The sequence below is a fragment of the Atractosteus spatula genome, chromosome 11 (assembly GCF_055471065.1).
Source record: "Atractosteus spatula isolate fAtrSpa1 chromosome 11, fAtrSpa1.hap1, whole genome shotgun sequence".
Taxonomy (NCBI): Eukaryota; Metazoa; Chordata; class Actinopteri; order Semionotiformes; family Lepisosteidae; genus Atractosteus; species Atractosteus spatula.
The window spans coordinates 9,776,014-9,793,650 of record NC_142716.1 but is presented as its reverse complement, the minus strand read 5'-3'; the positions used below and the strand labels follow the sequence as shown (position 1 = coordinate 9,793,650).

The 17,637-nt window shown below is 34.9% G+C and overlaps 1 protein-coding gene across 1 annotated transcript; it reads right to left on the bottom strand.

The window, feature by feature from the left end:
* Nucleotides 1-454: 454 nt before the first annotated feature.
* On the bottom strand, nucleotides 455-17,320 carry alg14 (ALG14 UDP-N-acetylglucosaminyltransferase subunit). Its single transcript, XM_088927437.1, has 4 exons — nucleotides 17,124-17,320; nucleotides 15,242-15,393; nucleotides 14,180-14,302; nucleotides 455-1,847 (listed from the first exon to the last, which is right to left on the bottom strand). Exons 1-4 carry the CDS (start codon nucleotides 17,266-17,268, stop codon nucleotides 1,617-1,619), a joined length of 651 nt encoding a protein of 216 aa, XP_088783563.1. The 5' UTR covers nucleotides 17,269-17,320; the 3' UTR covers nucleotides 455-1,616.
* Between the last annotated feature and the right edge of the window lie 317 nt (nucleotides 17,321-17,637).

The following is a 17,637-nucleotide window of genomic DNA, read 5'->3' as shown; positions in this document are numbered from 1 at the left end:
ATTTTGTAAACTCTTAAATGATAAAAAGTAGAAAACAATGTCTTAAGACCTGAAGAAGGAAATAAACATATCACTGTTTACTGATTTATAACTATATTGTTTAAATCACTATAAAATACCATTTATGGACTTCACAAAACAAATGGCAAGATAGTAGAAATAAGCCATTACCTGCATTAATTTCAGATTACCAAGTCAAACCTTTTTTTTTTGAGTCATCCTATTTATGCATGCTACACAGAAAACTGGTAAGATGTTATTATGGAAACATAAGACTTTTTAAAATGCATCACTGATGGGTTTCTATTCAGTTCATATAAAAAACACAACAAATACAGTGCAGAAGATATGTGTCATTCAGGACCTCTCTCAGGTTACATAATATTAAACCAGTGCAGAAATAATGTGTTCATACTGGAACTGAAAGGAAAACACTAAAAATAACCCCCCATTCCAGTTTATTGTGTTTTATTGAAAGCTCTATTTATCAAAACAGTCCTGCTCATTTCATGCGTTTCCTCTTCACTAAGCAGTTATAACAAGGGACTCTGCGGTCCAGGGACAGGAAACATATCAATGATGGAAATGCATCACAAGTTAAATGTACATCCTGAACAAATTATAAACAAATCAAAGTCCATGACTGCTGTGAAAAGATAGCTTTAAGTCAGTCTACTTGAATCCTGCCTTTGCACGTCACATGTAAAACACAGTACACACTCCTAACCTACCAGACTGTCTAAAATAATCTAGAAAAGACTGGTGTACTCAAATTGTGTATCGTTCAAAATTTGAGCCATGCCTCTCAGATTTATGCTTTTCTGTTACCATTTGTTTATTATATGTTCCACAAAACAGCTGATACTATAGTGAGAATTCATTTTAACTGAATGGAAAGTCATCCCTCTCATCCTACAAAGCTGCTGAGGACCAAGATGTCTTTGAACAAAAATTATCATTATTTTATTCATGCTACCAGGTAAGACAATTGAGAGCAAAAAATTATAAACAGTGACGATCTGAACACTCTTTCCTACAGCAATCTAAGTAAAGCAAACTTTTCATGTTCCTGAGCTTCCAGCTCAGGATTTGCACCCATGGTTTTTCAATCTGGAGGCCTGAGTTTTAACCAAGACTTAAGACTTTTGTATTGGTGTGTTCTTGAGCCATGAATGTGTTGGTAAGCCATTAAAACAGAAAAATAACTGGTAAATCCAATTAAAATCTTAAATAGGTGTCTTTGCTGGTGAGACTTTTTTCGCCTTCTTTCGTACAACTGTTAGCACTTATGGTTAACACCAGTCTTTCCTTGAATCAGTACATGAGACCCATTAGAATACTTTCGAGATGAAAAAAAACTATACCCTGATAACAATGAAAGAACTTTTTACAGTCATTAACACTCCAAAATACAGAATACTGTATAAAAAATGTCTAACATAGTGTTCACATCCATTAAACTATCGCATGAACTGGTTTTAATATGCAGAAATTCCTGGGAAAAACACAGATATTCTTCAGCCAAAATGAGTACATGAATAGCATTATGAACCCAGATCATGTCTGTTATCAGTACCAGCTGTGCTTGTTTGTCTTTTTAAAGGTTTTTATGTTCTTTAAACAGTTCTGCCAATATAAACAGACTTAGGATATTTTTCTTGCAGTGACAACCACTGAACAAGAAAGTAGTCTGACAAATGATATAATATCTTCCCAGAGAGCGACAGTGTTTCCACCCGACAGATGCTCTCCACATAGACAATAAGCACTTTCTTCACTCCCAAGACTCCTAGAAGGAGGGCTGACACACAAAGTGGGACACATGTTCCTGGTCCATTGCACAACACCTGAAATAAAACACAAAATCAGTACAGTCATGTGAAACTGCCAATAAAGAGACACACATCTATATCTTTCTGATCTAAGGATGTGACTTAAAAGACACTTAATCCCTTCCCAGTAACACTCGCAGGCAGAACACAGAACACCTGTACCAACTCTGTGTTATTTGAGAAGGATCTCAGAGGAAAAAAAGATGGATAAACCAAAGAATGGGTTTTGGGAGCTTCCATTAAAATACAATTATAATAATGTATATTTAAAAAAAAATCCACAAATATAGTAAACATTTTGGGACAGCAAGTGATGAACAACTAGAGTTGGGTGAGGTACTAATTTCTTCCTATTTATTACGTTGGACTTGTGGCTTATTAAATATCTTTGTATCTTTGAAGAAGACTAGAAAAAAAGCAGAAAATAGAATCTTTCAACAAGACTAATCAGACATTCTACATAAGGTTGTCTAAATTTCTCATTTTCTGAATTAAACCTTTAAATGTCTGTGAAAATTGCCAAGGTAATCAACCTTTTACATACTAATAATAAAATCTAAAAGAAAGGTGAACAGAATTTGCTACAGCTGTTTTTTTTCTGTATCAGATCTCAAATAGAAGCACGTCATATAGTGTCCAGGTTGACTTAGCCATAATACACAGGAAAACAGGCAGACCATGGCAATGGTCCAGAATGTCTGTTCTATTAATCACTGCACCACGTGTGAAGGCAACGTTTCAGTGAGAAATGAGAAGTACATCAAACTGTAAGACTATCCAGTCTACTTGCTATACATTACAAAATGCCACGCTACTGAAAAGTTCTTTTCTAAAAATGTGCCACTTTTAAAAGAATTTTAGAAGGCTCTTGAAAAGAATGGAACCTCTATTACAGTTTATTTAAGAACAGGAAAAAGCAAATTTGGTTTTTACCATTTCAACTCTGAATGCATCAGATTTCTTCACTTTTAAAGTTGCTCTACATTTATGTACTACCAAAGATTAATATCTAAACGTCTAAAATTTATTTTGGCATGAAAAACCTGTTTTAGAAAAAAAGTCACGACAGGACATTTTTTAAAAGTAAGCATTTATTGGTGGCCTCTGGGGAAAGTTGGTGGAAAGATTTCAGAGAACTTGTCCATTGAAACACAAATGGAACATCGTGTCGTGTCTACCTTTCAGAGAAACCTAAAACTTACTGACTGCATCTCAGAAATGAAGACGCTTTTAGACAACAAATGGCTCATACATTCTTTCCTAAACACATGCAGGAAAAAAAATTCTGAAGAATCTTTGTTGTACATTGATTAAAAAAAGTAATCTGCTCATTCTCTCAGGGTACAAACTGCACTTCTGTTTTTACACATCTTATATATTAATTAAATTTTTCCCTGCCATGAAAAAAATTCATGCCATGAAATAAACTCAAACTCTGTGTTGGGAAATAAAATCTTGGTTTCATCCAAGAATAAAGTACTTTTTGGTCTTTCATTGTTTGCTTTATCTGCTTGATACTTTAGCTCGTATTTAGAAATTCCCTGTCAGTAATCAAAATCCTCCTTCCATTTGAGCTAATCATATTATAGAACACCACATAAAACATCCAATAAGCAATAACAAAACTGTTTTAATTGAGTTAGCAGCTCTTTGTCTGGCTTTTCATCTTCAGACAGTTTATCTGTAACAGAGAGACACTGTATTAACCATAAAGATCTGCCATCCAAATTACATACTTTCATTTACATATTGTGTTTTAGCTGAAATACATCATACAGTACTGTTTAGCTCATAAAAAACTATCTAGATGGTAGATGGCAATGGAAAACTACTTTTGTTACACAGTTTGTTATTGATCAACACCTTTCGCAAAATACAACCTTTGCAAAACAACAATGCCCATTCATTTAATCTTTTTGTTTCCTTGAAATAAAAGATCTTGTTCAAGACAAGTAAATTGAAAGGAACATATCTGAACCAATACATTGAGGTGAAATGCAAAATATAGATAAATCTTTAATGCTTTTGATATACAAACAAAAAAAACTAAAGTATTATTACTTTAGTTAAGTAATAAAAACAAAACACTATTAAGAACACATTATTTATAACACAGGCAGCTGCTCAGTAAATTCATTGTTTCATTAATAACAAACCTTAGACCATAGACAGTGGAGTTAAACCACTGTAATCAAATATGTGCTTTTCCTTTCCCTGTAAATCTCATCTAGTAGCAACAGAATTATGTCCATGCAAATCTATTCGGTATCACATAACACAGAAATCTTTCTGGTAAAGCCTAATCTGGAAAGAGTCTGAGCTCTTGTTTTTCAAGAGTGATCCTTAGCGTCTCACTAATAAAATATCTTTACAAGCTTAGTATCCTCACAACTACTTAGTACACCAGTAGTTAGTTGTACAGTAAATCACTGCACTGGTTTTAAACCAGGAATTTAAGAAACAGAGTTTACCCACCCACTCCACAGTGTTTCTAACACAAGCATAATTGTTTGGTACATAAAATATTGTTCCTATGAGGTATGACCTACGTCACCATTAGAGACTGGCTAGTTGCATAGGCTGAAAAAAAATATTATACCAGAGGAACAGGAGCTGGGCATCACTCATAAACTATTTCACACTCATCTGTAAAGGTTCACTGTGGTCAATATATCATTCTAAACAAACAGCTGAACTCCCTTTTTTTCAATTACTCATCACTATATTAGATTTTGTCTCCAAGCTGTGAAGTTTGAAAGCAGAGCTATAACATTTCTCAGCAGCACTATACAAAATGTTAAAACCTGTCATTATCTAACAACAAGACAGTGCAAATTGGAAAGAACAGAATGTGAACACTGAATATAAATTCATCACTGTGGTTGCCTATCTTGCCTTTCACGTTTTTTATGGAATTTTAATCCAGTCAAACAGAACTGAAATCAAATGTTACATTTATTACTCAATAGAAAGTAAGTGGCTCTAAAACAAAGAAAAGCACAGCTCAATGAATAATGAAGTTTGTAAAAAAAAAATCTTGCCGCGAAGAAATCTGTCTGTATTTGAAAAACATCCATCCCCACTTAAATGATGTATTAGTGTATCCACTAAAATGATACTATAATTTCCTGTGTTTTATTTAACAAACTTTTCCATTACACTACAAATATCTTACTGATTAGGTTCCTGGAGAAATACAGAACGTTTTCCTCTGTGCTACAGTTTCAGCATTACTAATTTTGTAATAAAAACAGTTTCAAAAGGCTGAAAGATCCATTCATACAACCATACAGTAAAGCGCATACAGTACACATGTGACAGTCATTATTATTTTTGAATATTTAATCATTTCTATGGGCATTTTTCTCTTAGAATGAGCTGGAAATTTGTTGAGCTTCTAAAATTGAGCCTTAAGTGTCTATTTTATTGGGATTATAATATCCCGCCTGTGAGAAAACCTTTTAAAATCCTGAACCTTCCTTTTCTGGAGGCTGTACATAAAAACCAGGCAGGAACATTCCGTGCATAGCTGCCCTGCCAGTTTTCTCCTCCTCATGCTGTTTGTCTGCTTCACACACTCATTAATCCTGGACAGGAGATCACCTTGTGACGAAGACAAAAGACTGAACCTTCCCTCCACTGTCCCCCTTCACTTCTGCTTCAGTGGGCCGGGAGTATTAACCACAGTTCCAATGATCGCTTTACTCAATCCTAATGTAGTCAGATTTGAAAGGAATTCCTCCTCAATATTATTTTTTTAAATTCGAAACTCGTAAACTATGCAACGGTGAAGTTTTTAATTTTGTCCACATCCATATGATGTGTGATTTTGTAAAATGGTTAAACTCTTTTATTTTTTATTGCCTTATCTTGGCGTGCATAATACAAATGTAACGAGCAGAACTCAAGGCTGTCACTTTCAGTACCTTCATATGGAACAAATTCACTGTGAAATTTCCAAAACCCAAACCTATTTAGACTTCCAGCTCAAAGAAATGTTAGCAGGCTTGTGCTTGGCAGAGATTCGTTTTGGATTAACAAACGTAGTCTGATTATATGAAATCTTGCATTATGCCATTTGTGTTGAGGGACACAACATAATTCAGTGCTAGAGTGAAATAATTATGAAAAGAGAGTTGAAAAACCTTTTGCAGTCTTATGATATTCACCATATTTGTTTTCTTTAAACATCTTACATAAAGGATTAAGCACAGTTTAGCCCCCTTCGATTAAGGTTGATGAACAAGAGAAATGATAGTTGTCATAAGTCAAAATTTAGACAATTAAAAAGCTTCAATAAAACTTAATCTAGTGTAAAAAATGTCCAAATCCTGTTTTCATCTGCTGTATGTTTAGGTGTTGTTTTCCACTTGTTCTTAACAGCATATTCTCATTACTAGTACATGACTAATCCATTTTACTAAATGCAGATGTTGGAGCTCACAAAAAGTTATTTCTCCACATGATCCAGAGCACAGTTTGGCCTGCATTTCATCAGGATACCAGAAAATTAATAACAAAATAGATTATTAAAAATGTTATATGGTGTGTAGATTAGCTAAATTCATTTTACATTTTCAGCAGTTCATTTTACACAAGAAAGACAATTCATTTAATAATGAGGCTTTTACAAGGGACAACTGATAGCACTTCAGTGCTGTGAATTCTGAGATGGGTCACCCATATCAGCAGATGATCCACGTAACCAATTATCACTTACAATTAGCCATTAGAAAGCAAGTATACAAGAGAACAAAACAGAAAAAAATGAATCTGTATAACTTTAGGATGAAGAAAACTGGTCACCATACACATAGATTTAATGCAACTGCACAAAACAAATAAAATGGAATTTAATTCCATTAAGAAATTCTTGCTTTTAAAATGAACCCGCGGGTTCAAAAAATTTAATAAAGATCATGATTAGAATGTATTCTTTAATATTCTGTCTGCAATACTTGCTATAATAGAGGCAAGTTCTGAATGTATCCTATTTTATCAATGAAATGTGAATATTAGCATTAATACATTAAACATAGAATTAGCATTTCATTGCTGTTTCACTGGAAACATTAGTAAAAACAACATGCCATAAATTCTGGTTATATTTGTATATGAGTATTTATACATTGATAAATAATGTGAAATAATGTCTTCTCTTCATCAGACAAAATCAAATATTAGGATGCCTTTGTGATATACATTTGATTTGTGCAGCTGTCTTACGTAGATGTCTGCGAATGTAATGTCTTTTTTATTAACAACTAGAGTAATGTGAAGTTCTGTTATTTTAAAGACGTCTCATGGCTATGTTGTTTATACAGATGTCTAATTACCATTTTACAAATGTTATTTGGAGAACCATTTGGGTCGATGATTTGTATTATTGCAACTTAGAGGTTCGTTCTCCAGTGTGAAGCAAATTGAACATTTTAGAGGTATTTTTGTATGTATTGTAGCTATTCTAATACAAATCATTGAATTCACTAGAAACACACCATATAAGGTGTGAAATACTATGTATTTCATAAATAGGGTATACAGTATATTGTAGCTTTAAATAGGAGTCTGACAAAATGAAGGCATTTACATTTTAAGGTTTCTGCACAAAGAAAACCCTGAATATAAAAATGACCAGCTGTTACAGGTCAGGCAATGCCACATTTACAAAAACTAATGAATGAATTCCTGTATGTTTTCCTGTAGTCACATGCTGATAAATTAAAGACAAAACATAAAGTCTGCTACCAAAAATTTAAAGTAAAATAAAAGGATTTACTGGAAAAGAGAGAAATGGAATAGAATTTGCTAGTAGCTAGAAACCATAAGACAAAGCCAAGAGCTGGTAAATCCATTACAGAATGTCATTCTATAGCCATTGTAATTTGTTTCTCTGCATCATATGACTGTATCCACAATTTTTTCCAGACATGGAAAATTCAACCATTTCTGGCTTTCCAAATAACAGAACAAAGCCAAATTTTCTAACTTAACTCAGTGTCTGCACCCCCAGTCTTGGAATTCAATAAGAAACCATCTGCCAAAGGGACAGAAGCAGACATTTTATTAAAATACCTAGCTACTGATTGCACAAAAGTAGTATTGCATGTGCATACAGTATGTCGGGCCTTTTCTTATATAACCTGACAAAATAGTGACTAAATAAGAATATACAGTTATTTAGTTACAGTAAAATAACATTTAATATTTTTAATATTAACGTCTTACAACTGATTTCACTACATAGTTATAGAAAGCAGTAGATACTATTGCTGGTGGTAAGAATCCTGCTAAATCAATTCAATTTCACGCAGAACATGTCCTTCAGATGAGACATAAAACCGAGGTCCTGACTCTATGTGGTTATTAAAAATCCCGTGGCATTTCTCAAAAAGAGTAGGGGTGTTACCCCGGCGTCCTGGCCAAATTTCCCATTGGCCTTTACCAATCATGTTCTCCTAATAATCCCCATCTATGAATTGGCTTCATTACCTGTTTTCCCCTCCACTGCTAATCTGTTAACCTATGAAATACTCACAGAAAAATAAGTTTGAAACTGCTTTCTAATACTTCAGCAGCAACATCGTATACTTTCCTGTCGAAAACACAGGTCTTATATTTTTAATATGCTGAGGATTTTAAATACAAACAATATGACAAAGTTCAACAAGTGGTATTCTGGCCTACTAACCTAGCAGCATTGCCACCATGTAGACTGATCTTGTGGGATCTAAAACGTTAAGCAAGGCTATGTTTGGTTCCAGGCTGGGAAAACTCCAAGAAAAACCAGGTTGCGGCTGTAAATATTGAAACAGTAGGAGGCACTCAGCCCTCTGGTCCGGGATTTACAAACCAATGCCACTGTAGTGACTTGGGACACTGCTGTATTAGGAGCTGTCCTTCAGATTAGACATTAAACTTATATCCTGGCTGCTTGGTCAGATTCAATCATAGCATAAGAGTTCAGGTATTAGCCCTGGTGTCTCACAAACATGTCGGGGAAATTTCAACCTTTGGTGTGTACAATCTGCCCAATCTACAGTCCCTCCACATTGATTCAACTGTTGAATCAATTTCTCACTTCTCCACCTGATCTATTGTGCATATGTGATGGTAGTTCAAGTAGGTGGCTGTGTCAGCATGCTTAGGCTGCAAAGGAACAAGTAAAGGTTTATTCCATGCTGAAAAGAGAAGAAAAGAAACATTTTGGCTGTAGAGCATAACGGCTGCCATGCATCACCCAGCTGGGAGTAGCTTTTCAGTGGTAGACAAAATGGTCTCCTCCTGTATGTAAAGTGCTTAGAGTTCCATCAGAAAAAAAAGTCTTACATACAGTATATACACAAGGGATTGTTATTAACTTCCGATGTGACCTACAAAGTGAAACATAAGCCATCCATTTTCTAACCACTTTGTCCAATATATGGTCACAAGGGAGCCACAGCCATTTCCACAAGCAATGGGAGCAAGGCAGGATACTCCCACATTTTCCCAAAAAACACTTTTTAACCCATTGCTAAAGTAGCATAGTAATAAAGTGCATAAAAGGAACTAGTTATGGCTGACTCCATTTTGCTGACATGGCCTGTACCCTTCAAAGAGGACAAATATAGTGTGTGATCTAACTGAAATGCCCATTTATGGCAAACACATGTCTCCGAATGCAAGCTCCCTTCTCCCTGCTCTGCAATTTATTCCCACTCATTTAACTTCGGAATGCATCACAGATTTCAAACAGCTGTATGCCTACATTTCAAAATGCATAATTTTGGTGAAAACTCACTATAATCTTGCATACCTACTGTATTCTATAAATCTTTACTATTCTGAAAAATAGTAGGGACATATAAAAGATTAGAGTGGGGAAATCAGCCCTTCAGGCATTAAGCTTAATTTAGCTTTTCGAATTAGTATAACTACTGTGCACTGTTCTAATGTGTAGAAACGGTGCAATTTAATTATTGAAATTTGAAGTTTTTCTAGTTTTGATAAGCTCTTAATCTTTAAAAAATTCTAAAGATTCTTACACTAACCTATCAGCCGGGATTGGGGCAGCCAATAAAAAAAACCCATCTGTTCCTGATAAAAAAAAACAGTATCAGAGCTGTCAAGGAAAACTTTGAAACAACTGTCAAAAACCTTAAGAGTGTAGGTGTGAATGTACTAAAATCCACAATTTGCAGAAGCCTGACAGAGCAGAATTGCAAAGACTGCACCATGAAATGGAAATGTCTCATCAGCAGCAAGAACAGAAAATCCAGATTAGAATGTACTCAGAAGTACAAAGTTTTATGCACAGATGAAACTATGATAAACCCTTACCAAAGTAATAGAAAGGTTCAAATGTGGAGTAAGAAAGGAACTGGAGAACACCACCTTCTCTATGAAACCTGGTTGAGATAATGTCATGGCCTTGGCATGCAAGGTCATCTCTGGAACTAGCTCATTGCTCTTTAGTGATGATGTAACTTATTAAGTCTAATTCATAAGATCAGAAATATGTTTTCTGCTCGTGTTAGAAGAAAATGCTTCCATACATATTGGACTGTGCTTCACCATGCAGGATGATGATAACTTGAAATATTATATTGAAATAGGCAATTGCAACCTAAGAGTTTGAATCCGATTGGGCAGATTTTCATGCTGAAGCAAAAATTGAAGCCACAACCTTCAAGAATAGGCATGAACTGGATGCAGCAAAGACTTGGCAAAACATCTCTCTCAGATTATTACACAAAGAGTTTGGTGAGCTTAATGGGTTGAAAACTCTGAAAACACTCCAGAAAGAGGGAGCCACATTAACTTAATTACTTGCAATATGTTGTAGGCCTAATTTATACTGCAATTTAAATAAGCAAAAGAGGAGCTTATGTGGATTAAAAAGACAAAGGCAGATAGATTTAAACTACATACAGGTACAGTATTTTATATCTATGCATTACCTGCCTTGTTTAACATTGCTGCTCAGCTCTAGATTCTATGAATAGTTGTAAAGCACCATTTTCAGTGATGCTCCACCTCCTGGTTGGTTCTTCTAAGGGACAGAGAAATCCGATTCTATTTCCCCTCAAGCTTCAAACCAGTGCCGCACAGCTTCCCAGCGATCCCATCAAGCCCTACAATATCCTGTGAATAAGGCCTTTCTCTGCTGCACATACTATTAATCCTGAGAGAGAAATCCTGCTCCTCTGCTAATTCCTGTAGGAATACTTTTAAAAGACTTTACATCTTGCATCCTGATAAAATGTGATGCAGTACTGGGATTAGCTCAATCAATACTTCTTAAAAAAAAATTCATCTTTTTTTTTAAGACTGTGAAATCTGAATCAATCCTTTTAATATGCGTGGCAATGCAAGGAAAAATCAGGCATTATACTCCAAAAAATATATTTTCTTTGATTCATGACATAAAACTGAGGAAATTTCACATCTTGTGATTTTTAAAATAGATTCTTTACACAAGCTATTTTTTGGAGGAAACTGGACAGGATCCAGTATCGACACGGTACTGATGCAGTATTTTATAAGTTGGACCTCAGTCATAGAATTAGTTACACTTTAGGAGCATAACCTAGCAATTTAGTTGGGTCCAGTTCTTGAGATTATATATATCTAATAAAGATAAGAACAACAAAACCATTCATACTTTTGATCCAAAAATACTCTACAAAACTCAGCATTCTCTACATTCCAAGGTATTTAAACCTATTACTTGTACTGTATAAACAATTAAAAAAGGCCAGTGGAAACTAGCAAAAATGTCTAATAAAAGCTTTTTTCTCATAGGGCCTGTGAGCAAAACACTGCACAATGTTTAATTTGAAGACAACGAGTCTCCTGTGTGATTTTTAAGGTATTTTATGGAGTTCTAAAATTCTTTGGTATCATTAAAGTTGCATACTCCTTGTATGAAGAGATGGTCATTTGCCAAAACTTTTTTTAGGCAGCGATTTACATGTGTGTGCATAATTAATTCTATGATACAAATTCCACATGCCTCTTGTTGGATTTTGTTTTTGTATTTACACAGGTAGAAAATCTACAGTCTACACTAGAGAGGGTAACAATTGAATAAGAGTCCTGCAGAATTAACTGCATATCACTTGATTTTGTAGCTTTTAAAAATTAATCATGCAACATACAGTAGCAAGATGAGTAGCAGGCACTTTTAACTTTCTGTTTGACTATGTCCCTGTTTAGCCATGAAGGACCAATTACAATAACACTGGCTAGTGTCCTTGCCTTAAAAAGTATTTTCCAGTACGTTTGACTTTAGTTTAAGACATTATCCCATTCTATAATAACTGCACTGTTTACTACATGGAAATTTAATTGATTTTGTTTTACTTACAGTTAAACAAAGTTATTCCTGGTCATATGAAATAAATTGAGAGACAGTATTTTTATTTAAAGTGTAATGAGCAATCTTCCATGCTAATTTGATTACTACAATCAGAATATTGATTTTTAATCTCAAAGTTTTAATCGACATACCTAAAATCTAAAATATACATATTACTATTGAATATGTTAAAAAAATATGATTCTTGTGAGATAATAGATGAAGACACTGAAACATTTAAAATGAAAAAAGGTTAATCTGGAAATAGTATACGTCAGAAACTGAATGCATACTTAACAGTTTAAATACATACACATAAAATGTAACATACATAAATACAGTGTTAACATCATTGAAAATTTGTCTATAGAAGATACAGGATTGAAGAGTACACAAGAGTGCTTATGAATAGATTTGATCGTTTCAAGATCAATTTTTGGATTAAGGGACATTTTCAAATCTGGTGAATGGAAGATTACCAAGACACATTCCAGAATTGCTCGATTTAAGCCCCAGCTAGGATTAAGGTTAGCAATGCCACAGTAGTTAGACATTTTTTAACCTCATAGCTGTATTTTGGGACCCAAGTGACCTAAAGAGTGATACTTTTCTCCCATCTTCACTTTTTTCTGGATAGACTTGGCTGCTTAGTATTCCAAAATTAAATCATATTAAAATTAAGAAAATCCATTCCACTGGGTAAAATGCTCTCAATTTTGTCATACAAGTACAACCAGAAGGAGAAACGGCATCAAAATCGAATGGTTCTAACCCTAACCTTAGCCTGAAATGTATGCTCATTTAAATACCGTGTTAACAGCGTTTTTCGACTCATTGAAAATAGTCTATAGAAGATACAGTATTGAAGAAGGCTCCATAACCAAAACTTTTTGTTTCCTTTCTTCTCCTTTCAGCATGGAATAAATCTTTAACTTGTTCCTTTGCAGCCTACGCATGCTGACACAGCTATCTACTTGAACTACAGGACTGAAGAAGACACATTAACAAGATTTAAAAAGATTCTGTTTATGAATAGATTTGATTGTCTTAGGCTCATAAATTTTGGATTGAGGAACATATTCAAATCTGATGAATGGAAGGCTTCAGAGACACTTTGAAGAATTCCTCAATTTAAGCCACAGCTTAAATTGACCACACCAGTTAGATATTTTTTAACTTCATGGCTGTAAAGTACAGCTGTAATAAATGCTTGTCAAAATGCTATTTGACCTTTAAAGATATTGACACCAATAAAACTGTGAACAAAGTTTCAAAAAGTTTCTTATTATATAACACTTTCAACAATTCTAGAACAATTTGAAGCAAAGCAGGGCACTCACTTTGTTGCTCTGTGTGTGAAGAGTGGCTGTGTGACTTCCTGTCTCATGTATGGACTTGGTCTGGGTATAATAGGTTAAAATCTAAGGCAAGCATTACAAAATCAAGCAGATGGTTAATAATTTCAACTTTTAACCTCATGATTTTGAAAGAGAAAAATATTTATGTGGTTCCCAAGTGACTTAACCCATAAAGGCATTCATTCTAAGTGCATGGTGACCTCTAAGGCCCAGACATCGCTAGAGGAAGCCTGGGTCATGTCACAGGATAAGAATGAATAGAATTCCCCAAGCAGAGGTGCATAATTCACTAAGCACTTCCAGGGTAGGGTGGATGCTTATCGGCAGCAGTGACTCCTACAACGTGCCAAACAAGTGGCAGAGACTTGAGTGATAGAAGTCACTCCTCCAGTCGGCACTAACTCTCCTGTCAGACACCGTAAACTTGGCTGGGAGGGAGAAAATGAATGGTTCTGATACCTAGGAAGGCTGTGACAGTAGTCTAAGATTGTGTAAGGTAGAGGAAATATAATTGGAAGGGTGTGCAAATAAAAGACTGACTGAGGTTTACATCTTGATATTGGTTTCCAAAACTGATCTGGGTTTCTGAGCAAATTGAACAAATTCATTATTAAAGACTGAAAGAAAAAGGGTTAGTTTTTCCATACCAAATCTGGCCTCAATTTAAACACTAGAGGCATGGAGTAGACCAAGGAATGCAAAGTAGTGAGCACAGAAGAGCTCCAGGACTGTTGCACTTCACGACTTCTAGGTATCCGATGGATGGTAAACTAGAATAAAGAAAACAGAAACAGAACATCTTTCCATTTTCTTTAACTGTACATGCAGTGCAATGTAACACAATGTCAAATAGTTTGATAAGCGACCCTTGTAAGTGTATACAGTGTAAAGGCATGTGTAAAAATAGCAACAATACTAAACACAGGTTTATGGATATATGACATAAATTGTCACATCGTATTATGCATGAAGAAGCTCTTGGAATGTTCAGAGCAATGTTTGACAAAATTATTGTTATTGTAAGTCAAGTATTGCACCAAGACCAGTAGGATGTTTGACAAACGTCCTTTCTGCTGCACGAAAAAGAATGAATGTGCTCCATCTGCTGGAGGAAACAATGTTAACATGGATCCATCCAACCATTTTCTAACCACTTCATCCAATTCAGGGTTGCAGAGGAGCCGGAGCCAATCCTGGCAAACAACTGGCACAAGGTAGGGTACACCCTGGACGGGATGCCACTATAGCAGAGCAGAAACGCACACACTTATACCCAATTTTCCCAGAATTAACTTACAGGTGTGTCTTTGGACTGTAGGAGGAAACCAGTGCACCCAAAGGGAACCCACACAAATATTAACACCTGCTAGATACAACTGATAGACTATGCTTACATGTGTATTGTTAGAAATATTCCTCAGGCAAAAATGAAGATACACAGGCTACTGTCCTGTTCGAACATGTGCAGTGGCACAGCACAGAAAGTTGTGAAAACCCCCAGCTTAAAGTTCAAAACAAATTAGTGGTGTTAAGACTTCAAGACTTGTCATGGCTTGCTGCAACGTCTTTTTTTCCTGTCTGTGCTGAATTCTCCCCTGTTTCCAATAAAATGTCTGATGTGTGAAATTATGATCTTTTTTGGTACTATACAACAGTACAGCAGAACAGAAAAGGTAGTGATAGGCTGTAGTTCTTTTTGCCTACTATACCTTTTGTTCTCCATCCTTTTCTCTTCTGGAAGCTTCAAGGAAACGGATTTTATCTTCACTCATTTTGTCCGTATCAGCAATGATGTAATGCCTTGGAACATAAGCCTGGGACAGACTCTCCAACAACCTGAGCATTTCTGTCGTGTGTCCTCCTGTAACAGTTGCAATCCATTTAGTCTTTAAAACCCAACTGAATGCTATTAATATGCTCTTTTTCACTTATTAACATCTTGCTGTGACTTAAATCTTCAATATTTAGCACTTATATATCAGGAGTTAAGCTTATACATTTTCTGGAGTGTTCTGACTCTGTACTAATGTATCATACATGACTCCTATGAAATACTGTAGCTTGAAATTCACTGATAATGAATTGATTATTGATTAATAATGAACAGAAGCTAATGACATTTCAATCAAACAATACATTTGACACTTTCTTGGGACAATATATGCTATCATAGTGCCACCTTATTCACAAAACGTGTCTTATTGTCCTGTCCCACTACCTACGTTTTAGTTCTATAAAGGAAATGCAAGGGTGTTTTTCATGTACAACTTTTGACAAATTTTCATTGTTTTGGAGAAGTAAAACAAAAATTCTTTAGGTGTTATTTCCCCAGTACTGTACTTCATCAAATAAAATTGAAAGAACATATACTCAATATATGCTTTCAGCAAGGTTAAGAATGGCAGAACTTTTTAATGTGCCTCCTTTAACAGCTGTTATCCAATATATACTCATTCAATTGGTGTATAGTTACCTAGCTTTGCTGTGTTACCCTTTTTATGGATGGGCACTACAATAATGATTTTACAGTCAGTGGGTATTTCCTCTCCCTGTCTTAAAAAGACAGCTGGAAGGATTTTGTTAATGGCATATAAATAACATCTCGTTTCCAGATTTGTTTAACTTTAGTGCTTCTTGTACTTGTAACACTTCACCTTGTTCTGAGCTATTATTAACCTTTTCTCAGCATTAAGCATGTCTGATGTTTTTTCTTCCTTGGTAAACACCCAAGTGAAATATTAACGTCATACATCAGCCATTTCACTGTCATTATATAGAAGACATCAATATTCATCTCTGAAACACTTGATGTCATCCTTTACTGATAATTTTGCTTATTCTAGACATCATTGCAATATTCCTTTCAAACTTTCTGATTTTGCCTTTTTTCCTGCCGTATCATTTTTACCTGTGTTTCCAGTTCACTTCACTCATCATCTTTATCTTTTTTGAAAGCATTATAAAGAGCATTTTTTTCTTTTTTATATTTCTAATTACTTTAACCAGTTGGACCACTGTTTTCCTTACTTACTCGTGAGTTCTGTTTTGTCTAAAGTAGAAAGCCATCCATTTTCCACTGAATCCATATGTAAATTATCCTGTTCCAGTCTATTTCTCTTAATCTGCTGTCTCATTCCTTCGAAATAGTCTGTTTTACCAAAATTGTTAAACGTTATTTCGAACTATTTCAGAGTAAACCTATACTTCACAGGACACGATGTAATTTACGAGTACACTCCCTTAAAAGGTATTGGTTTGACGAGAGATGTTATTAGTTTAAAACACAAAGAACACAACGAAATACAGAAGAAAACATTACGCTGCGATAAAACCTTTTTAGAGTTACTGTTACGAAGAGAACTATAAAGAGATTAAAAGGTCACAGTGACAGATTTACACACAATTTTCCAAACAGGTCTGTTCGTAAACACGGAAAAAATAAACACAAATTGACATATTTATCTGCTACTTCTTCTTTTATTATTCTCATTCATTGCAATTAACTGGAACAGCAATATCACCACTGCAGACTTTGCCAGTATGTTGCCAGTAGTACTACTTGTCAATGCGGAAGTATTGTAACAATCATACCTGATCCTGCCACAATGAGCACGGAGACAGAACCTTTCTTTCCTGGTTTGCATTTTAATCCGCTCCAAACTACAATCAGCAATCTTAAAATTAAAAATATGGTTATAAAACAAACTCCAAATACAATTCCCCAAATTATCTCCATAACTGCTCAACCCATTACGTGTATATTACTGCTACGGCATCCCTTTCAGGCCAAACTTCACAGCCTGTTTAGTACAGGATAACACTACAAATTTTGCATTACAGATAGCCTCTGCTTAATCACTCTTACTATTATGTACAGTGTTAATTTGCTAGGTTTTCAAGATAGATTTATTATCTAAATTGGTTGCTGTAATAATGACAATAACAACATTAAGTGGAGTTCTACCTAAGTGGGGTTAATTAAATCCTTCTTAATATTCCTAAATCAAATATATGTAAAATTGTATAATTTACATTTAGATTTCTGTTTCAGAAAACATTGCATTTCAAAATGCCAAACAGATACACAGCCTACAGTTGCTCAGAG